Source organism: Coregonus lavaretus (genome assembly GCF_964263955.1).
Source record: "Coregonus lavaretus genome assembly, chromosome: 1".
NCBI lineage: Eukaryota > Metazoa > Chordata > Actinopteri > Salmoniformes > Salmonidae > Coregonus > Coregonus lavaretus.
This window is the reverse complement of record NC_139988.1, coordinates 46322404-46346475: the sequence shown is the minus strand read 5'-3', so window position 1 is coordinate 46346475 and position 24072 is coordinate 46322404. Positions and strand designations below refer to the sequence as shown.

Sequence of the window (24072 nt, the reverse complement as noted above, 5' to 3'; positions counted from 1 at the left end):
GCACTGAGCTAAAGGTTAGAGCCACCGCTTTCAAGGAGCGGGACACTAATCCGGACGCTTGTAAGAAATCCCGCTATGCCCTTTGATGAACCATCAAACGGGCAAAGCGTCAATACAGGACTAAGATTGAATCCTACTACACTGGCTCTGACGCTCGTCGGATGTGGCAGGGCATGCAAACTATTACGGACTACAAAGGGAAACTCACCCACGAGCTGCCCAGTGACTTGAGCCTACCAGACGAGCTAATTGCCTTTTATGTTCTCGTCAAGGCAAGCAACACTGAACCATGCATGAGAGCACCAGCTGTTCTGGACGACTGTGTGATCACGCTCTCCGTAGTCGATGTGAGTTAGACCTTTAAACAGGTCAACATTCAGGGCCACAGAGCCAGACGGATTACCAGGACGCGTACTCAGAGCATGCGCTGACCAACTGGCAAGTGTCTTCACTGACATTTTCAACCTCTCCTGACCGAGTCTGTAATACCTACATGCTTCAAGCAGACCGCCATAGTCCCTGTGCACAAGAACGCCAAGGTAACCTGCCTAAATTATTACCGCCCCGTAGCACTCACATAGCCATGAAGTGCTTTGAAAGGCTGGTCATGGCTCACAACACCATCATCACAGAAAACCTAGACCCACTACAATTCGCATACTGCCCCAACAGATCCACAGATGACACAATCTCCGTTGCACTCCACACTGCCCTTTCCCACCTGCACAAAAAGAACACCTATGTGAGAATGCTGTTCGTTGACTACAGCTCAGCGTTCAACACCATAGTTCCCTCAAAGCTCATCACTAAGCTAAGGACCCTTGGACTAAACACCTCCCTCTGCAACAGGATCCTGGAGTTCCTGAAGCCACCAGGTGGTAAGGGTAGGCAACAACACATCCGCCACGCTGATCCTCAACACGGGGGCCCCTCAGGGGTGCATGCTTAGTCCCCGACTGTACTCCCTGTTCACCCACGACTGCGTGGCCACGCATGACTCCAACACCATCATTAAGTTTGCCAACGACACAACGGTGGTATGCCTGATCACTGACAATGATGAGACAGCCTACTGGGAGGATGTCAGAGACCTGGCAGTGTGGTGCCACAACAACAACCTCTCCCTCAACGTGAGCAAGACAAAAGAGCTGATTGTGGACATCGACGGGGCTGTAGTGGATCGGGTCGAGAGCTTCAAGTTCCACATCAGTAACAAACTATCATGGTCCAAACATACCAAGACAGTCGTGAAGAGGGCACGATAATGAAAAATGTGGCATTGGTCCGCAGATCATCAAAAACTTATATAGCTGCACAAGAGAGCATCCTGACTGGTTGCATTACCACTTGCTATGGCAACTGCTCGGCATCCGACTGCAAGTCACTACAGAGGGTAGTGCGTACAGCCCAGTACATCACTGGGGCCAAGCTTCCTGCCATCCAGGACCTCTATACCAGGCGGTGTCAGAGGAAGGCCCTAAAAATTGTCAAAGACTCCAGCCACCCTAGTCATAGACTGTTCTCTCTACTGCCGCACGGCAAGCGGTACCGGAGCGCCAAATTTAGTTCCAAAAGGCTCCTTAACAGCTTCTACCCCCAAGCCATAAGACTGCTAAACAGTTAATCAAATGGCCACCCTGACTATTTGCATTCACCCTCTTTTTTACTCTGCTGCTACTCTCTGTTTATTACCTATGCATTGTCACTTTACCCCTACCTACTCTTTGTTTATTACCTATGCATAGTCACTTTACACCTACCTACTCTCTGTTTATTACCTATGCATAGTCACTTTACCCCTACCTACTCTCTGTTTATTACCTATGCATAGTCACTTTACCCCTACCTACTCTTTGTTTATTACCTATGCATAGTCACTTTACCCCTACCTACATGTACATATTACCTTGACTAATCTGTCTGTACCCCTGCACATTGACTCGGTACTGGTACCCCCTGTATATAGCCTCGTTATTTGATTGTGTTACTTTATTTTATATATATATTTTTTTTTTGTATTTTTGCTAATATTTTCGTTCTTTAAAAAAAAAATCTGCATTGTTCGTTAAGGGCTTGTAAGTAAGCATTTCATGGTAAGGTCTACACCTGTTGTATTTGGCGCATGTGACATATAAAATTAGATTTGAGGGTTGCAGTTCTTGACACAAACCGATGCACCTGTCACCATACCCCGTTCAAAGACAGTTACATTTTGATTCACCTGGTCAGTCTATGTAATGGAAAGAGCATGTCATGGAAAACATGTTCTTAATGTTTTGTATACTCAGTGTATATGAACTGCCAAATTACTTCATACCCACTAGACTGGCCTCTTACGCCTGAAAGGATACATCTGTGTAAGGACCTGAAATACTCGCACTAGGTCCCAAGCAACCACCCCCACTCCACCACTCACACACAAACATTTGAACTCTCCTGTACAAAGTCCATCTGTGCCAAAGAATACCCACAGCCAATCCCTTTCTGATCCTCTCCTCTCTCCCCGAGTGCTTAAACAGGTGGAACCACAAGGGGTCTGCCGCAGCCCGGGGACTGACTGCTGACGGAGACAGACATGTGAGGTCACAGGCTGATTGAAAAACACAGACAATCACTAGGAGTCAAATTATGTCAAACAGAAATTGTCTAACACTAAGCATAACAGTGACCAACCCCAGTCCTTTACATTATATTTGAGAATAGACATGCATGCATTCATGTACAGACACATGCACAAGAGCATACACGTGCGGTAACACACAGTTCATGTGGTAGTATAGGTTGTACAGTAGAAAGAGAACAGAGTAGCAATCTTGAGTTATGGAGTTCACACAGTTCAAGTGGAGGAAGGCGGGGCTTACACAAACACGCTCTCTGAAACACACACACACTTGGTGTTTCTGCTCAGTGATCTATATCTGTCATTTTCAAGGAATTAACTTTTTTAGAAATGTGATAGGATAAGTCCACATTTAGCGAGGGAGAGGAAGAGGGGCCTCATTTATATTTTTTAAGTAATTGTGATTGAACAAGTTTAATATTTCATGTAAAATGTTTAGGAAGAATGAGACAGTGGGATAATCAACATGTTAGAGATGTGTTTGATGATGTGAATGTGTATTGGTGCGGTTTGTCTTTCCATTATATAATTGAGATGTATTTCCCCCCCACCGTTTTAGTTGAGTTCTGTCTCAGAATTCTACAACATTAAATCTACAGGTAACTGCCAAAATAAAGGAAACACGAACATAAAGATTATTAATAGGGCGTTGGGCCACCACGAGCTAGAACAGCTTCAATGCACCTTGGCATAGATTCCACAAGTGTCTGGAACTCTATTGTAGAGATGCGACAACATTCTTCCACAAGAAATTCTATAATTTGGCGTTTTGTTGATGGTGGTGGAAATCGCTGTCTCAGGCGCTGCTCCAGAATCTCCCATAAGTGTTCAATTGGGTTGAGATCTGGTGACTGAGACAGCCATTGCATATGGTTTACATCATTTTCATGCTCATCAAACCATTCAGTGACCACTCGTGCCCTGTGGATAGGGGAATCATCATCCTATGGGGGCATAGCCATGGTAGCCAAAAGAATGGCCAAAAGAATGGCCAGCCCAGCATTTTTATACATGACCCTAAGCATGGGATCTTAATTGCTTAATTATCACAGGAACCACACCTGTGTGGAAGCACCTGCTTTCAATATACTTTGTATCCCTCATTTACTGAAGTGTTTCCATTATTTTGGCAGTTACCTGTATATGATGTCCTCTATAAATAAAAACGGAAATAAAGCAACAATGGGTTAATTCTGGATAATTATTGTGTGTTGGAGTGTCAACGCTTGGGGCCAAATGTGGCTCCCTCAAAGAGTCACATTCAGCCTGTTTCCACTTGGATTAGGTATGTGTGTCCCTGCTTGCATAGGAGGTCTCAGCCACTAAGACTCACAGGAATCACACACACACACACACACACACACACACACACACACACACACACAGACAAGAGGGAGTTATCCTAAGACAGTGGTTGCCCTTCTAAAGTTCTAACGACACTACCAGCTATCAAAGCATCCCACGTAACACCCTACAATCTCAACTCCACACCCAACTCCCTGCACCTCTCTCCACACCGCAAACTGCTGAGCTTTGCATCTCCAGCTGTATTTCAGTAGGGTTGGATAAAATAACACAGTGAAGGGGGTCTAACAGCAGGCTTTAACTCAAAAGCTGCTTGTTTGTCCCCACCAAAATGTGAACTGACTGGTTCTTGCTCTAACAGCAACAGATTTCCTGCACTGGCACATCTACAGTAGTAGTTAGTTGGGGCTAGCAGACAGATGGGTGCGGTGAATACTACTACAGGTTTATTGGTTGTACTGTTGTCATGGCTTGTTATGGTAGGCTTTATGCCAAACTCCTTATGACACCATTTATGGCTACTATTCTCAGAGGTCGAAGTGTTCTCCCTCTCCTTCAGAACTGAATCCTAACTTGAGATTCGAATGTGAAACTCCAACTTCTGACCAAGTCTCCCATAAAGGGTGTTTTTTTGTAGTAGTATATCTCCTAGGCTTTCTGTGGTTGGAGTCTGAAGTGATGACAAGCATTTCTCTATTGGTGATCTGCACGCAACCACAGCAGACTTCTGGGGGAAGAAACTGACAGGCAAAATAAAGAAAACTACAGCCAGTTACAATATGGTAATGGGGAGAAATCATGCCTTGGACAGTAATATGGGGCTGAGTGTGCATGTTTTGGGGGAGCAGGTTACTCCTAATAACTGGTCTAGGGCAGATATGTCAGAATGTTATAGGGCAACAGTGACAGGAACAATGGTAGAAGATAGCTAGCTACTGTATATTATGCTGTTAGAGACATGCATATTCAATAAGGTGTACATTATTTTCTAGTTGTTTCACCAATGGCACACGCAATATTTCATTGATTCAATTACTAAGGAAATACAGCCTAACTACATCTACAGGCCAATTATCTATTCCACACTGAATTTCTTCTAAGGATTCATTCCAATATTTGAAACGTTGTGGTTAGTTACCTTGCCATTGGCCAACTGAGTATACCCCAAGAGCACACACCTTGGCTCCAACTGCTCCAAGAATACCCACAATCCACTGCTAAGCTACACTGTAACCTTGACAACATGTGACATAGAACAAATCGCCCCTGCAGGAAGCTTTGACCACAGGGATCCTGCTAGTCTGTAAAGGAGAGAGGGGAAAACGAACTATTGGCTAAGTAATAAACTGCCAGTCTTGGCACACTTCTTCAAATTCTAACCTGTGACTGAAGTTCTACGTAACAACACCAGTCTGTTTTCCCCCAAAGCTAATTTTAAGCATATTAACAGATTTCAGAGCAGACTGGAAAACTGGCACCTTAGTATGTAATTAACAAAAAAGGTCACTTTTGCTGTGATGAGTGTGATAGGAGGAGTCAGGCGCAGGAGGGTAATCACAGAATGCAGAGTTTATTCCGTCGTACACAAATAGCGCTGGATAGCGACAAACGAAACAGGCACAGGGGAAAATCTACCCTGGCAATACAAGGTAACGGTAGCTCCAACAATAACAGGCAAAGCGGAAATATCTACCCCGGCAATAACAAGGTACGAGTAGCTCCACCGAGCTACACTACTCTCAAGAATAAACAATCACCCACACGGACAAAGGGGGTAGAGGGAACACTTATACACGGACTAATGAGGGGATAAGAACCAGGTGTGTGTAATTAACAAGACAAGACAAATGGAATGATGAATTATGGAGCAGCAGTGGCTAGTAAGCCGGTGACGACGAACGCCGAAGCCTGCCCGAACAAGGAGGGGAGGCAGCCTCGGCGGAAGTCGTGACATTTGCTGAGAAAGTGAGAGGTGGTAAAATAATGAAAACATGTTTTGAATCTAGTTTGGAAATCTACCAACTGAAGATAATTTTTTGATCAGAAACTGGAATGGTTGAACACTAGAACAGAAGTAATGCAGAAATTGAACCACTTGTTAGATCAAACACTCACCTGAAGGCTTATCAGTAAGTCCCTCTTATGACTCACCCTGCTGAACAGAAAGCGAACCTCCCAGTACTGAGTCAATGAGCTTGCACCTCTATAACTCCTTTGTATTCTCCATACTTACTCTGGATTCATATGGTGAAATAAAACACAGCTGATCACTTAGAGGCAATTTAGAGGGCGATGAGAGGGTAAATTGGGATAAGTACACACTATCTATATACTATTTCTATGATAAGTAAAAGTTGGTTAGAGCTTTCTTAGGCATAGGTCTTCATACCTCTTACCATAAAGGCCCACTACAATAGGCCTACTTCAATATTCCAATGTACAGTAGGCTATACACAATCCAGCCATGGTTCATGGCAACACACAGTATTGAGAGTCCCTACTCCCTAGAGTGAATTGCACAGAATATAAGTGAGCACATGGAGTTGGCTACTGTTTCAATTTACGTTTACAATATCGCTATCCCTGACCGAAGTGTCTCGTCGCTCGCTACATTGTATTTCTCTATCGAAGCTGAGACAGCGGGCAACAGGTGGTGAATAAGCTATTGCGAGGGTTAGCCTACTTTCTAAATGTAATCTGTTACAGTTGCTAGTTATCTGTCCAAAATTGTAATCAGTAACGTCACTTTTCAACCTGTTCTCAGAGCATTTTGTATTATTCTGTATGTAAATCCGAGACACTCCATTTAGTATGATATGTTACATTTCATATGGTATGTATTAATTTGTGGATGTCCATCACCCAATTCGTATATGTTACGAATTACAATTCGTATTATATGTTACAAATTTGCAAAACGTATTATATACATCCAGAACAATGAGCTAATGAGGCGCGATTTCGCCTGGCATAGAAAATTTACTCACTCGTCAGGACATGGTTGTTCAGAGGAGCTAGCCAACAACACAGCTACAGTAACACAATCACTTCAAACTGAAGCTGGAAAGACTGCAAATTAGCTGTGTTTCATTTTACCTTTTTTCAATTTACCTTTTTTTGTATATATCCATAAAAATGATGCCAGCTGATTCATGATTTCGACTGGCTGAGAAACGCTGCTTGTCTGTCTCGTCCCGACCCGTTCATTACTATGGGAAAGCTGGAGATCAAATTTCAATATTGAAACAATCTTGCAAATGTCGGAGACAGACAGCAAGGTTTATGCAAATCTCCGCTGTTGAAAATGAACTGTTAGTCTAAATGAAAATGTGAGATAATGTCTAGATGCTTTTTATAGTGGAGATCAAGTTTAAATTGCCTGGCTGGGCTGATGAGACAGTGGATTGTGCAGTCAGATGGAACAGAGTAAATAGGCATTTAAACGTCATAGATTTAGCCAGCGGTAACTTGTGGAATAGACACCGGCTGGAATGTGGTTTTAACCAATCAGCATTCAGGATTAGACCCACCCGTTGTATAATAAGAATTATAAACTGGGTGGTTCGAGCCCTGAATGCTGTTTGGCTGACAGCAGACCGTATACCCCGGGTATGACAAAACATTTATTTTTACGTTGGTAACCAGTTTATAATAGCAATAAGGCACCTTAGGGGTTTGTGGTATATGGCCAATATACCACAGCTAAGAGCTGTATCCAGGCACTCCACGTTGCATTGTGCTTAAGAACAGCCCTTAGCCGTGGTATATAGGCCATATACCTCACCCCCTCGTGCCTTATTGCTTAATTCTAACTAGGTGGCTAGCATTAGCTAGGCTAGGGGTTAGCTTTAGGGGTTAGGGTTAAGGTTAGAAGTTAGGTTAAAGGGTTAGGGGAAGGGTTAGCTAACATGCTAAGTAGTTGCAAAGTAGCTAAAAAGTAGCAAGTAGTTGAAAAGTTGCTAATTAGCTAAAATGGTCCGTGATAAGATTCGAACTCACAACCTTTGGGTTGCTAGATGTTCGCATTACATGCCCGACCAACCACCCTACTTTCGTTTTTGCCATACCAAACGTACCATATCATACTAACTTGACTGTCCCGGATTTGATTTTACTATGTTACATCTAATCTACGAGACCAGGCTGCACTTTAGGATTACCCAAACTAAGTAACAATCTGATTACTTTTGGATTACTTTCCCCTTAAGAGGCATTAGAAGACAAAAAAATTAACCATCAAACACATTTGGTGTGTCATCATAGTGGTCTCTGACTTGTGGTCAGACTTGTTTAGGTGGAACAAATTTTAAATGTGTCTTTTTTCAATGCTGAATTGAATGTCATTTAGAAAAACAGAAAGGTGTCAATGTTTTTTTTTAAAGTACATCAACAAAAAAAAAAGTAATCTATTAGGCAATGGTGTAAAGTACTTAAGTTAAAATACTTTAAAGTACTACTTAAGTAGTTATTTTGTGTATCTGTACTGTACCATTTATATTTTTGCCAACTTTTACTTCACTACATTCCTAAAGAGAATAATGTTATTTTTACTCCATACATTTTCCCTGACACCCAAAAGTACTCTTACATTTTGACAGGAAAATGGTCCAATTCACACACTTATCAAGAGAACATCCCTGGTCATCCCTACTGCCTCTGATCTGGCGGACTCACTAAACACAAATGCTTCATTTGTAAATTATGTCTGAGTGTTGGAGTGTGCCCCTGGCTATCCATCAATAAAAAATACAAGAAAATTGTGCCACCTGGTTTGCTTAATATAAGGAATTTGAAATGGTTTATACTTTTACTTTTGATACTTAAGTACATTTTAGCAATTCCATTTACTTTGATAGTTAAGTATATTTAAAACCAAATACTTTTAGACTTTTACTCATGTAGTATTTTACTGGGTGACTTTCACTTTTACTTGAGTCATTTTCTATTAAGGTATCTTTACTTTTACTCAAGTATGACAATTGAGTACTTTTTCCACCACTGCCATTAAGTAAATATGTAGTTTTTCAAAAGTATGTAATCGGATATATTTGTATTATTGCTGGTAACGTAGCTAACTGTTTACTTACCGTTTCTTTGTAATGAGATTATATGTACGGTAACTGAATGTAATCAGTTACTCCCCAGACCATTTCTGAGATATTCCGTTTCTATCCAAACAGAAGGATAAGTGGGAACTATTTTCGGGGACAATACTTCTGTGGGCTAAAATAACTGGCGACCATAAATACATAGGGCCTATTGCCTACTTTCAAAATATGCCGTTTAAGATTTACGGACAGGCTTGCTGGCATGGAAATTGAGAAATAAATTGAGAAAGATTATATCGGCAATGCTGCAAACTGTCAACACAATGAAAACATACCTCTTTCAGGCGTACCCAGCCGGCAGAATTGAGCTCCTAAACCGACAACCCTGATGTATGTTTACAATTGCCTGCCATTGTGATGTAAAATATGTAACTTTTATGTCATTCAAATGACGGAGTATTCATAGTTCGTCGTAGAAGTTGGGCTCCGCTCCTTTCCCGAGTCGGCTGCGTCCATGATTTGCCCTAGGTCCCGTCTTTCCTTCCTGAACAGTGCAATGCGCATTCGACCTCTCAGGTAACAACAGCAAGATAACTTAAGTAAAATCAGTGCTGGCTTCACGTCACGTGTCTTCGCCTTGGATTACTTGCGCAGGGGTACACCCCGTTTTGTTGGTATGGTGTTCTGTTTTCTAGCAAACGTTTAAACTTGTTCTTGTGTATGTGCAGGCGCATAACTTGCGGGGGACCATGAGCCCCTCCAATATTAGAGACAGGTACATTTGACCCCCTCAATAATATACCAAAATTATAAAAAATCCCACTGTAAAGCGCCATGCAGCTACTGGCTTTCCATGTCTTCTTACACCACACAATGCTACTAAAATCATCATTTTATGATTGGATCCATCCCGCTGCCAATTATGCTTTTGGTTTGGTCCAGTCCTCAGAGGCCATGATTAGTGAAGGGAAAAACAGTTGAGCAAGGCTAAGGAGAATGGAGAAACTCACAATATCTCCTCTCTTTCTCTCTTTTTAACAAACCCTCTAATCTGTGAGCTAACATGGAACAAATAAAAGAGTACAGTCAAATGTAACATTGTATATTCATAAGCACGAATAAGAATTATTTAGAAAATTATATTTTTTTAAATGGAGAAAGTTTCTATTGAAAATGAAGAAATGAGCATCTCGTGTGTGAATGCTAATTCTCAAAACGAGTGATAATTGGTAACGGTTATATTGGGCTCAATTTGGAGAGTTCAAATACAACTTTGGCAGTATTATAAACCTTAAAATATATAGTTTCTAGTAGGCTACACAATTAGAGAAGGGCTGTTTCTATTAACCTCAGGCAGTAGGCTCAAGCAACCCTGTTTCTCTCCCCAGTCAGAGGCAGTGGCTGTCTCCCCAACCTGGACTCAGGGGTAGACATAACTTAGTAAAAGTAAATCCAGGGGACTCCAACTAGTATGATATGTTACATTTTGTATGGTATGTATTAATTTGTGGATGTCCATCATCTTTTTCGGATGAAATGTTGTGAATTGCAATTCGTACATTATGTTACGAATTACAATTCGTACAATATGTAATGATTTTGTAAAACGTATGATTTGTTTACGAATTCCAATTTGCTGTGACTAAAGTTAGCTAGCTAGGTGGCTAACACTAACGTTAGCTAGGTGACTAACGGTACATAGGCTAAGGGTTAGGGTTAAGGTTAGGATTTAGGTAAAAGGTTAAAGGTTAGGGTAAGGGTTAGCTAACATGGTAAGTAGTTGCAAAGTAGCTAAAAAGTAACAAGTAGTTGCTAAATATACAAAACAAAAATATAAACGCAACATGTAAAGTGTTGGTCCCATGTTTCATGAGCTTAAATAAAAGATCCCAGAAATGTTCCATACGCACAAAAAGTATATTTCTCTCAAATCATGTGCACAAATTTGTTTATGTCCCTATTAGTGAGCATTTCTCCTTTGCCAAGATAATCCATTCACCTGACAGGTGTGGCATATCAAGAAGCTGATTAAACAGCATGGTCATTACACAGGTGTCCTTGTACTGGGGACAATAAAAGGCCAATCTAAAATGTGCCATTTTGTCACACAACACAATGCCACAGATGTCTGAAGTTTTGAGGGAGCGTGCAATTGGCATGCTGTCTGGAGGAATGTCCACCAGAGCTGTTGCCAGATAATTGAATGTTAATTTCTCTACCATAAGCCGCTTCCAACGCTGTTTTAGAGAATTTGGCAGTACGCCCAACCGGCCTCACAACCGCAGGCCAAGTGTAACCATGCCAGCCCAGGACCTCCACATCCAGCTTCTTCAGCCGCGGGATCATCTGAGACCAGCCACCCGGATAGCTGATGAAACTGTGGGTTTGCATAACCAAAGAATTTCTGCACAAACTGTCAGAAACCGTCTCAGGGAAGCTCATCTGCATGCTCGTCGTCCTCACCAGAGTCTTGACCTGACTGCAGTTTGGCATCGTAACCGACTTCAGTGGGCAACTGTTAACCGAATCCATGGCGCCGGAGGAGATGGCTGCCATTTTACGGGCTCCTAACCACTTGTGCTATTGTGTGTGTTTTTCTGCCACCGTCTCTTATGACCGAAAAGAGCATCTGGATATCAGGACAGTGATTACTCACCTCGTACTGGACGAAGATTTTTCTTTAATGAGTCAGACGCAAAGGATTTACTTCAGACACCCAACAAGGCCCAAATCCCCTTCATTCGCATGAAGAAAAGACAGAGATATCGTGGACGTAGGTCGGGGTGCCTTGAAAGGATCCGACGCCGAGTGGGTAATCTGCCTCTACAATCAGTCCTATTAGCCAACGTACAATCATTGGATAATAAAATGGATTAGCTCCGATCAAGAATATCCTACCAGCTGGACATTAAAAACTGCAATATCTTGTGTTTCACCAAGTCATGGCTGAACGACAACATGGATAACATACAGCTGGCAGGGTTTCCGGTGCATCGGCAAGATAGAACAGCTGCCTCCGGTAAGACAAGGGGTGGCGGTGTGTATATATTTGTAAATAACAGCTGGTGCACGAAATCTAATATTAAGGAAGTCTCGAGGTTTTGCTCGCCTGAGGTGGAGTATATCATGATAAGCTGTAGACCACACTATTTACCAAGAGAGTTTATCTATATTTTTCGTAGCTGTCTATTTACCACCACAAACCGATGCTGGCACTAAGACTGCACTCAACGAGCTGTATAAGGCCATAAGCAAACAAGAAAATGCTCATCCAGAGGCGGCGCTCCTAGTGGCCGGGGACTTTAATGCAGGGAAACTTAAATCCGTTTTACCTAATTTCTACCAGAATGTTAAATGTGAAAACCAGAGAAAAAAAAACTAGACCACCTTTACTACACACACAGGGACACGTTAAAGCTCTCCCTCGCCCTCCATTTGGCAAATCTGACCATAATTCTATCCTCCTGATTCCTGCTTACAAGTAAGAACTAAACCAGGAAGTACCAGTGACTCGCTCAATACAGAAGTGGTCAGATGACGCAGATGCTAAGCTACAGGACTGTTTTGCTAGCACAGACTGGAATATGTTCCGGGATTCTTCCGATGGCATTGAGGAGTACACCACATCAGTCACTGGCTTCATCAATAAGTGCATCGATGACGTCGTCCCCACAGTGACCATATGTACATGCCCCAACCAGAAGCCATGTATTACAGGCAACATCTGCACTGAGCTAAAGGGTAGAGCTGCCGCTTTCAAGGAGCGGGACGCTAACCCGGACACTTATTAGAAATCCCGCTATGCCCTCCGACGAACCATCAAACAGGCAAAGGGTCAATACAGGATTAAGAATGAATCGTACTACACCGGCTCCAACGCTCGTCGGATATGGCAGGGCTTGCAAACTATTACGGACTACAACGGGAAGCACAGCTGCAAGCTGCCCAGTGACACGAGCCTACCAGATGAGCTAAATTACTTTCATGCTCGCTTCGAGGCAAGCAACACTAAAGCATGCATGAGAGCATCAGCTGTTCTGGACGACTGTGTGATCATGCTCTCTGTAGCCGATGTGAGTAAGACCTTTAAACAGGTCAACATTCACAAGGCCGCAGGGCCAGACGGATTACCAGGACGTGTATTCTGAGCATGCGCTGACCAACTGGCAAATGTCTACACTGACATTTTCAACCTGTCCCTGACTGAGTCTGTAATACCAACATGTTTCAAGCAGACCACCATAGTCCCTGTGCCCAAGAACACTAAGGAAACCTGCCTAAATTACTACAGCTCCATAGCACTCACGTCTGTAGCCATGAAGTGCTTTGAAAGGCTGGTCATGGCTCACATCAACACCATTATCCCAGAAACCCTAGACCCACCCTAATTTGCATACCGCCCCAACAGATCCACAGATGATGCAATCTCTATTGCACTCCACACTGCCCTTTCCCACCTGGACAAAAGGAACACCTACGTGAGAATGCTATTCATTGACTACAGCTCAGCATTCAACACCATAGTGCCCTCAAAGCTCATCACTAAGCTAAGGACCCTGGGACTAAACACTTCCCTCTGCAACTGGATCCTGGACTTCCTGACGGACCACCCCCAGGTGGTAAGGGTAGGTAACAACACATCTGCCACGCTGATCCTCAACACGGGGGCCCCTCAGGGGTGCGTGCTCAGTCCCCTCCCGTACATGACTGCATGGCCAAGCACGACTCCAACACCATCATTAAGTTTGACGACGACACAACAATGGTAGGCCTGATCACCGACAACGATGAGACAGCCTATAGTGAGGAGGTCAGAGACCTGGCCTTGTGGTGCCAGGAAAACAACCTCTCCCTCAACGTGACCAAGACAAAGGAGATGATTGTGGACTACATGAAAAGGAGGACCGAGCATGCCCCCATTCTCATCGACGGGGCTGGTGTCCACATCATCAACAAACTATTATGGTCCAAACACACCAAGACAGTCGTGAAGTGGGCACGACAAAGCCTATTCCCCCTCAGGAGACGGAAACGATTTGGCATGGGTCATCAGATCCTCAAAAAGTTCTACAGCTGCACCATCGAGAGCATACTGACAGGTTGCATCACCGCCTGGAATGGCAACTGATCGGCCTCAGACTGCAAGGCACTACAGAGGGTAGTGCGTACTGCCCAGTACATCACTGGGGCCAAGCTTCCTGCCATTCAGGATCTCTATACCAGGCGGTGTCAGAGAAAGGCCCTAAAAATTGCCAAAGACTCCAGCCACCCTAATCATGGACTGTTCTCTCTGCTACCGCACGGCAAGCGGTACCGGAGCGCCAAGTCTACGTCCAAAAGGCTTCTTAACAGCTTCTACCCTCAAGACTCCTGAACAGCTAATCAAATGGCTACCCAGACTATTTTCATTGGTTAAGGGCTTGTAAGTAAGCATTTCACTGTAAGGTCTACACCTTTTGTATTCGGTGCATGTGACAAATGCAATTTGATTTGATTTGATTTGAACTGCTCACCTTCGATGGCCACTGGAAGTGTGCTCTTCACGGATGAATCCTGGTTTCAACTATACCGGGCAGATGGCAGACAGCGTGTATGTCGTCATGTGGGCGAGCAGGTTGCTAAAGTCAACGTTGTGAACAGAGTGCCCCATGGTGGCGATGGGGTTATGGTATGGGCAGGCAAAAACTACAGACAACGAACACAATTAAATTGTATCAATGGCAATTTGAATGTACAGGGATACCGTGACGAGATCCTGAGGCCCATTGTCGTGCCATTCATCCACCACCATCACCTCATGTTTCAGCATGATAATGCACAGCCCATTTCGAAAGGATCTGTACACAATTCCTGGAAGCTGAAAATGTCCCAGTTCTTCCATGGCCTGCATACTCACCAGACATGTCACCCATTGAGCATTTTTGGGATGCTCTGGATCGACGTGTACGACAGCGTATTCCAGTTCCAGCCAATATCCAGCGATTTCGCCCAGCCATTGAAGAGGAGTGGGACAACATTCCACAGGCCTCAATCAACAGCCTGATCAACTGTCGCGCTGCATGAGGCCAATGATGGTCACACCAGATACTGTCTGGTTTTCTGATCCATGCTCCTACCTTGTTTTTAAGGTATCTGTGACCAACAGATGCATATCTGTTTTCCCAGTCATGTGAAATCCATAGATTAGGGCCTAAAGTGTTAATTTAAATTGACAGATTTCCTTATATGAACTGTAACTCAGTCAAATATTTCAGTTGTTCGTGATGCTAAAGTTGTTCGTGATGAGATTCAAACACGCAACCTTTGGGTTTTTGCCTTAAGTAACCTTCTGTCTTGTCTAACCATACGAAACCTAACATATCATACTAATTTGAGTGTCCCAGATTTACATTTACTATGTTATGTCTAGTCTATGACACAAGGCTGGGTGGGCACAAGATGTTCGCCCATGATGAAAGGGGGGCATAACTGAAAAAGGTTGGGAAGCACTGATCTAGCTAATGATTAGCACAAATACAGATAGGCAACCCCATGATTCAGCCTATTTATTTATAGCCACTGTGCTGCATCAGTTGGCTACAGGTGATAATGCTTCTTGCTAAATAACACAGCAGCCTGATAATATGGACCAATATGTTGTTAGGCTCATTTCTGGAGGGTAAAATTATATTTTAGATAATGTCAGCATCATTTTACTTTAATTCATTTTGGAGTAGAAAGGAAGAACAATGTGCAGAAAGTGGTCATCTGAATGACCCGGAAGCCTGCGTCTTTATAAGGATGAAAACGTCATAGGCCTACTACAAACTGCAATGTTCATGCCATATGTTATCAGCCATGCAGGCCAATTGGGTTAAATATATATTTGCCCATATTCTCATTAGTGGGGTAAGACAAAATCTGCAGGAAAGCTTTCTAATCAGTAGCTTCAAAGTATTAAATGCAATACACAACTTTTATCAACAGGTTTTGCAGTAGTATTTGGTTTGAATTAATCACACAGGTATTAATCAAGGATAACAAACAACCCACCACACCTGACAGATCTGTGATGGTGAGGAGTGTCATGGGATGTGTCTCTATTGCATTGTGGGCAGAATTTTGAGAACTGTGTGAGAAACTGGACTTTGAGTATAAATCTTCAATTTACATCACGGGTGTCAAACTCATTCCATGGAGTGCCTAGTGTCTGCAGGTTTTTCTAAGACCTAGAAAACCAGGTGACTGGAGTCATTTACTAATTAGTGACCTTAATTCATCAATCAAGTACAAGGGAGGAGCGAAAACCCGCAGACACTCGACCCTCCGTGGAATGAGTTTGGCACGTAATTTACATCATTGCATGATTTATGCAGGGGTACAAGTTACTCTAGCAGATCACATGTTCGGCCCTGTATGAAGTAACATGGGCCAAACCGCATGTATTCACATTCAAATAGCATTTCTTCTTTACAATGTAACAAACGTAAAATAAATACTGAAATGTTAAACAATGGAATATATTTAAATAAGCTGATTGTGAGTTACTGTGGATGTGTAGGCTGATCTACACATTCCTTTGGACACAGGAACTCAACAGGTGGTTTGTAATGCCGTTGACCACTCCCTCCCTGTCTGAACGGGGCGAACCGCAGCCATTTCTTTACCACGTTTGCAAACTGGTGATGTGTGGCCTCTTTGCCCACCGGGGTTCTTTTCAGAGCACCTATAGTGATAGAGAAGTAGTGAGGTCATTGCTGCAATTCACTTCAGTGGTTTACATTTTACATTTTAGTCATTTAGCAGACGCTCTTATCCATAGCGACTTACAGTTAGTGAGTGCATACATTATTTTTTACTTTTTTGTTTTCATACTGGCCCCCCGTGGGAAGCGAACGCACAACCCTGGCGTTGCAAACGCCATGCTCTACCAACTGAGCTACATCCCTGCCGGCCATTCCCTCCCCTACCCTGGACGATGCTGGGCCAATTGTGCACCGCCCCATGGGTCTCCCGGTCGCGGCCGGCTACGACAGAGCCTGGATTCCACTGCGCCACTCGGAAGGCTAATTCCAAATGTCTATGGAGACTGATCTGAGTCCTTCGCATGATCCATCCATCCATGCATCCATCTAGCCATGAATCCCTCTCTCCATCCCTCCCAGTATGTGTAAGGTATGGTACCGGTACTTACAGAAGAGAACCCCTTGGAGGCGGGTGTTTCTGAAGCTCCTTTTCTGGCCATGGCCCACCCAGTTGAGCTCAGAGCCCACAGCGAAAGATAGCACTGCCTGCATGAGCCTTCGCACCGCATCATCAAACGTGGCCCCACCCATTCGCGACAGGTGAGACACCTGTCATAGATAGACACATACACCATTAATAACACAATCACTTACCATTATGTAGCAGTATGTAATGTGCTTGTCGCTGGTTCAAGCCTTTGCGGATCCACCTAACATTCTCTTCTGTGCTCCTGCATCATCCAGGTGCCTCTCTGTGTCATCTAGCTGCTCCATAGTCCTCAGAGGGATGTCGATGTCTAGAGCCTCCACCTCTTCCTCTACCTCCGGAAAGCTCTGGCCCTGAACCCTGGCCTGCATCTCCTTCAAAACGCCCCACTGTCTCTGCTGCTCCTCCTTAATCTCCACCAGCAGGGAGATGATTTTACGCTGGGCAGCCGTCTCTGAGGAACAGTGGATAGAAACTGATTTGGGATAACACAGGGTCAAGGTAGGGGCCAATTCCATACAATGGAAGATGATTACAGAATAGGGACTATTAATTGACATTTCAGATGGAAACTATAAAACATGATTATTATTATTTTCAAGGATGTGTTCTTTTCTTGAGAATTGGAGAGAAAAAATAATTGGAATTTCAAGAATTTACTGAATTGACATATTATGTGTCACATTTTAGAACAGTGACAGGCCTAGGTGTAGTCATTTATTTTCCCCATCAATCTAAAACAACGAGTGAGTGTCATTTGCTACTGTAACTCTTCAGCCAATTAGAAATGTAGCCTGGGGTGCGATGTTACTCCTGTGAATCTGATTGGTCACACAGCTGAATTATTCCTGGGATTCATAGTTTTTTTCCCGATACTTGTTACTTCCAAGAAAATACAAAACAAAGTGGGAAATTCACTTTAATAACATAACTATAGTTAATCAGGCAAGGGTAAAACGTTACCTGCTGATGATGAGGTGCCTGGCATTGACAATTTTTCCCCAACACCACCTGTGCTAAACATTGCACTCAGCGACTCAACGTCAAAGTTTACATCTGTGCGTCTTGGAATATCATATTTGGGAACATCCTCCGAGCGTCTCGAAACATGTTCCGCAAGATTGTTCATTTTGTTGGACACAGCTGATAGTCTCTGCTGGAGTCTTTCTAGTGCTATGTCTGCCATGTGTTTGTTGAGCAAACCTTCCATTCGTCGCTGCATCGACCAGCTAGAAGTATCTCCATTATTATGCTCCATACATTTCTCAACCTGTCAAGCTCCTAAACGTGAGTTTTAACCAACAAAAACCATTCTACAATGTCTTTACTATCTTTCTAGGTAAATGCAAATGGAGACCTGTTAGGGGAAAAAAAGCGGAAGTGGTTATCAAACAGTCCACAGCCAGCGCACGATATCACGTTGCAACAACAATACAGTAATGTTGCGAGAACATTGGGAAGGCCAGAAGAACTACATTTCCCAACCGCAACAATCAACAAATTGCTTTCCCATGGGTTGACTGCATATTTATCTTGAAAGTTTTTAGTTCATGGAAAAATGCCAATTATCTTTGCATGGACACTGAATGTAGCCATAACAGTAACATTGTAGGCCGCAGATAGAAATTGTTACATTGTAGGCTACATTTGATGTAACACAATGTAGTGATCATCAAGGTTTAACAATTTCACGTAGCAATTTTTTGTGCCAGCTGTGAGTTATTGGGCACGTTCAAGGGAATGGTCACTGCCTTTCAAAGTGTGTTGCACTATGCTGTTAAACATTGACTGACTTTGGCCTACATGTTGACTGCATTACATTTACAAAAATCCTGTGATCAAAGGTCATGAAGTTTTGACTGCAAGTTTTGGCTGTCGGAGATGCACCTCCCCCGACTTCGACTTGTCTACAGTCGGTTGCTTTCACCTTACTACTCAAACACGACCAATATTTAGGAAACAGTTGTGTTCCCCTGCCAAAGATTATCTATTACAGGACCCTGTTCTTCGAGCGCTACCGTCCTGTAGGTTTTTCACTCCAACCCTAATCTAGCCCACCTGATTCTAATAATTAGATCCTTAAGGTTAATCAATTGAATCAGGTTAGTTACAACTGGGGTTGGAGCAAAACCCTACAGGAGGGTAGCTCTCCAGGAACAGGGTTGAAGAGCCCTGATCTATTGTATTGACAAGATAGTCGAGTGACCACTATAACAATAGAAATACATGATCTCAAAGATGGAAGGCAGGTGGGAGGAGGAGAGAGCAGGTGGGACCATAGATAGATAGAGTACTCATCTTTGTATCTGTGCCATTATAGTGTCTGTGACAGCATGGGCAGCGCCATTGAGGCTACAACCCATAGGAATCCCCACCGAGTTGACTACTTTGACTACTTTAAAATGGCAGAAGCATGGTGGAAGCCTTCAATGGCGCTGCCCATGCTAAAACGGCCTTTTGGCCACTAGAGGTCTCTATCATTTTCTATGGCTATGAACCCAGTGTGAACTGGCAGGAATTCACCCATGGGTTGTTGCCTCGCCTCGCCCACAGAGGAAGAAGCGAAGCGAGAGGGATAACTGTGCCCAAAATCCATTTTTTCCAGCAGGTGGCGTCTTTTTTTCGCTCACCAACCAAGGAGTTTTTGTATGGAGGTCAATGAGAGAGTGTCGAATTTGGTTAACAAAATATGTAATGGCTTATTTGCTACGTGTGGCTTATTTTATCGAATATATGTTTCATAATGCTTAGGTTGTTATGAGTGTACTGATATAAGTAGGACATGTGACATCCCGGCAACTTTGAGAAAAACCACCATTGGCTAGAATGGTCCCACCTGATCTTGCCCCCTCCCGACTTTGAAGACATTTCTTTCCATTGTTAGAGCGGCCACTTGAGTATCTTGTCAATATAATGGATAATCTGTGCCTTGCCTGAGCAGGGAAGAGAGGAAGAGCGGCGAAGAGGTGAAGCGAGGAAAATTATTCCGCCCAAAATCTGTCTGTGTGAGATGAGCAGACCAACTAGGGATTTTTTGTATTGAGGTCTATGAGAGCATGTCAAAGTCTGTGAGGCTTATTTGATCGATTAGAAGTTTCGTAATGTTGATGGTGTTTAATCATTTTCTGATATAAGTGGATGTACGTGGCATTCCAGCAACTTTGCGAAAAACTACATAGTTGTGCCTATTGTTCACATGCGTATCTGCCCTCTCATTGTCTAGAACGGCCCCACCAATAGAGAATGATAGAGGCCTCTAGTGGCCAAAAGGCCGTTTTAGTATGGACAGTGCCATTGAGGGCTTCCACCATTTTAATGTAGTCAACTGGGTGGGACTTCCAACTTCTTCATTGGCTGACCCCTCCTGATGACCCGGTTGGAGTAATGTTATCAGGAGGGATCAGCCAATCGTGATTTTATTTTTGACCATTTCAAAATGGAGATTGCCTCAATGGCGCTTCCCGTGCGCTCACAGACGCTATTATAGGAACTATATAGGGATGCTTTCGCTATCATTCTCTATGGGACTGCTTAGTTCATTGACTTCCATTGAACCAGAATAAATTAGGGAGTGGGATGGGTCCCGGGGGTGTCGAATATGGAGAATGAGGACAGGAGGTTGATAGGCGTCAAGTACAAAATTAAGCTAGCCTGAGTCAAGTACTTTTCAGACTGGGCTATACACAATGTGCCAAACTAGCCTGACACAGCAGTGAAATTGTGCCTTTACAAACATCGCATGCCACAGATTTAGGACCTGAATGTAGAAATTGTGGTCTGCTGGCCATTACCCAAAATCCCTATGTTACATCCCTGCATGTCAGTCCTTTTCAGACGATCCCCCTATAACTGTTGGTCCTCCTCAGTGACCTTACGGCTGAGGGTTTTAACTTTCCTCTTGAGAATTAGAATCAGTACAGTTATAGAGCTCGTCGCAATACTTCACCTCTTCGGGCAAATAGTACCCTAGACTGTCTTGATCATCTAGTTGAGCATTCCAGATAATTCCTCCATCCCAGCAGTAATGCCACATCCACATAGTAGTATTTTAGATGTGCAGATAGACCAAAGCCCTATTTTACCGTTACTATAGTCAAGTCTGTGGGTTATGGTATTTTAATATATGCAGTGCATTCGGAAAGTATTCAGACCCCATGATTTTTTACACATATTTTTTATGTTACAGCCTTATTCTCAAATACACACAATACCCCATAATGACAACGCAAAAGCAGGTTTTTCGAAATTCTTGCACATTTATTACAAATAAGAAACTGAAATATTACATTTACATAAGTATTGAGACCCTTTACTCAGTACTTTGTTGAAGCACCTTTGGCAGCAGTTACAGCCTCAAGTCTTCTTGGGTATGACGCTACAAGCTTGGCACACCTGTATTTGGGGAGTTTCTCCCATTCCTCTCTGGGGAGTGTCGCTGCACAGCTATTTTCAGGTCTCTCCAGAGATGTTCGATCGGGTTCATGTCCGGGCTCTGGCTGGTCCACTCAAGGACATTCAGAGACTTGTCCCGAAGCCACTCCTGCATTGTCTTGGCTGTGTGCTTAGGGTTGTTGTCCTGTTGGAAGGTGCCTTTTGGCAAACTCCAAGCGGGAGTTCATGTGCCTTTTACTGAGAAGTGGCTTCCATCTGGCCATTCTACCATAAAGGCCTGATTGGTGGAGTGCTGCAGAGATGGATGTTCTTCCGGAAGGTTATCCCATCTCCACAGAGGAACTCTGGAGCTCTGTCAGAGTGACCATCAGGTTCTTGGTCACCTCCCTGACCAAGGCCCTTCTCCCCCGATTGCTCTGTTTGGCCGGACATCCAGCTCTAGGAAGAGTCTTGGTGGTTCCAAACTTCTTCCATTTAAGAATTATGGAGGCCACTGTGTTCTTGGGGACCTTCAGTGCTGCAGAAATGTTTTGGTACCCTTCCCCAGATCTGTGCCTTGACACAAACATGTCTCGGAGCTCTATGGACAATTCCTTCAACCTCTTGGCTTGTTTTTTGCTCGGACATGCATTGTCAACTGTGGGACCTTATATAGACAGGTGTGTGCCTTTCCAAATCATGTCCATTGAATTGACCACAGATGGACTCCAATCAAGTTGTAGAAACATCCCAAAGATGATCAATGGAAACAGAAAGATTTTTTTTTTTTCAACTTTATTTAACCAGGTAAGCCAGTTGAGAACAAGTTCTCATTTACAACTGCAACCTGGCCAAGATAAAGCAAAGCAGTGCGATAAAAACAACAACAACACAGAGTTACATATGGGATAAACAAAACGTACGGTCAAAAACACAACAGAAGATCTATATACAGTGTGTGCAAATGTAGTAAGTTATGGAGGTAAGGCAATAAATAGGCCATAGTGCAAAATAATTACAATTTAGTATTAACACTGGAGTGATAGCTGTGCAAAAGATGATGTGCAAATAGAGATACTGGGGTGCAAAAATAAATAACAATACGGGGATGAGGTAGTTGGGTGGGCTAATTACAGATGGGCTGTGTACAGGTGCAGTGATCAGTAAGCTACTCTGACAACTGATGCTTAAAGTTAGTGAGGGAGATAAGAGTCTCCAGCTTCAGAGATTTTTGCAGTTCGTTCCAGTCATTGGCAGCAGAGAACTGGAAGGAATGGCGGCCAAAGGAGGTGTTGGCTTTCGGGATGACCAGTGAGATATACCTGCTGGAACGCATACTACGGGTGGGTGTTGCTATGCTGACCAATGAGCTAAGGTAATGCGGGGATTTGCCTAGCAGTGATTTATAGATGACCTGGAGCCAGTGGGTTTGGCGACGAATATGTAGTGAGGGCCAGCCAACGAGAGCGTACAGGTCACAATGGTGGGTAGTATGTGGGGCTTTGGTGACAAAACGGATGGCACTGTAATAGATTACATCCAATTTGCTGAGTAGAGTGTTGGAAGCTATTTTGTAAATGACATCGCCGAAGTCAAGGATCGGTAGGATAGTCAGTTTTACGAGGGCATGTGTGGCAGCATGAGTGAAGGAGGCTTTGTTGCGAAATAAGAAGCCGATTCTAGATTTAACTTTGGATTGGAGATGCTTAATGTGAGTCTGGAAGGAGAGTTTACGGTCTAACCAGACACCTAGGTATTTGTAGTTGTCCACGTATTCTAAGTCAGACCCGCCGAGAGTAGTGATTCTAGTCAGGCGGGCGGGTGCAAGCAGCGTTCGATTGAAGAGCATGCATTTAGTTTTACTAGCGTTTAAGAGCAGTTGGAGGCTACGGAAGGAGTGTTGTATGGCATTGAAGCTCGTTTGGAGGTTTGTTAACACAGTGTCCAATGAAGGGCCAGATGTAAACAAAATGGTGTCGTCTGCGTAGAGGTGGATCTGAGAGTCACCAGCAGCAAGAGCGACATCATTGATATACACAGAGAATAGAGTCTGCCCAAGAATTGAACCCTGTGGCACCCCCATAGAGACTGCCAGAGGTCCAGACAACAGGCCCTCCAATTTGACACATTGAACTCTATCTGAGAAGTAGTTGGTGAACCAGGCGAGGCAGGGCAAGTTGCAGCAGAGGGTGCAGAGCTGGTGGCCGGGCTAGTGGTAGCCAGGTGGAAAGCATGGCCAGCCGTAGCAAAATGCTTGTTGAAATTCTCGATTATCGTACATTTATCGGTGGTGACAGTGTTTCCTAGCCTCAGTGCAGTGGGCAGCTGGGAGGAGGTGCTCTTAATCTCCATGGACTTTACAGTGTCCCAAAACTTTTTGGAGTTAGTGCTACAGGATGCACATTTCTGTTTGAAAAAGCTAGCCTTTGATTTCCTAACTGATTGTGTATATTGGTTCCTGACTTCCCTGAAAAGTTGCATATCGCGGGGGCTATTCGATGCTAATGCAGTACGCCA

At 43.6% G+C, this 24072-nt stretch overlaps 1 protein-coding gene across 1 annotated transcript in view; it reads right to left on the bottom strand.

Annotated features, from left to right (window-relative positions):
• The window catches only part of LOC311133284 (ras and Rab interactor 2-like), a gene marked incomplete at its 5' end in the record, with an annotated part of 84851 nt that overhangs the window by 59343 nt on the left and 1436 nt on the right, over positions 1-24072 (bottom strand). Inside the window, 3 exons of the mRNA XM_084166772.1 lie at positions 16620-16678; positions 17147-17306; positions 17394-17638. Of these exons, the coding sequence (XP_084022898.1) occupies positions 16620-16678; positions 17147-17306; positions 17394-17638 (464 nt within the window). The remainder of the gene's footprint in view (positions 1-16619; positions 16679-17146; positions 17307-17393; positions 17639-24072) is intronic.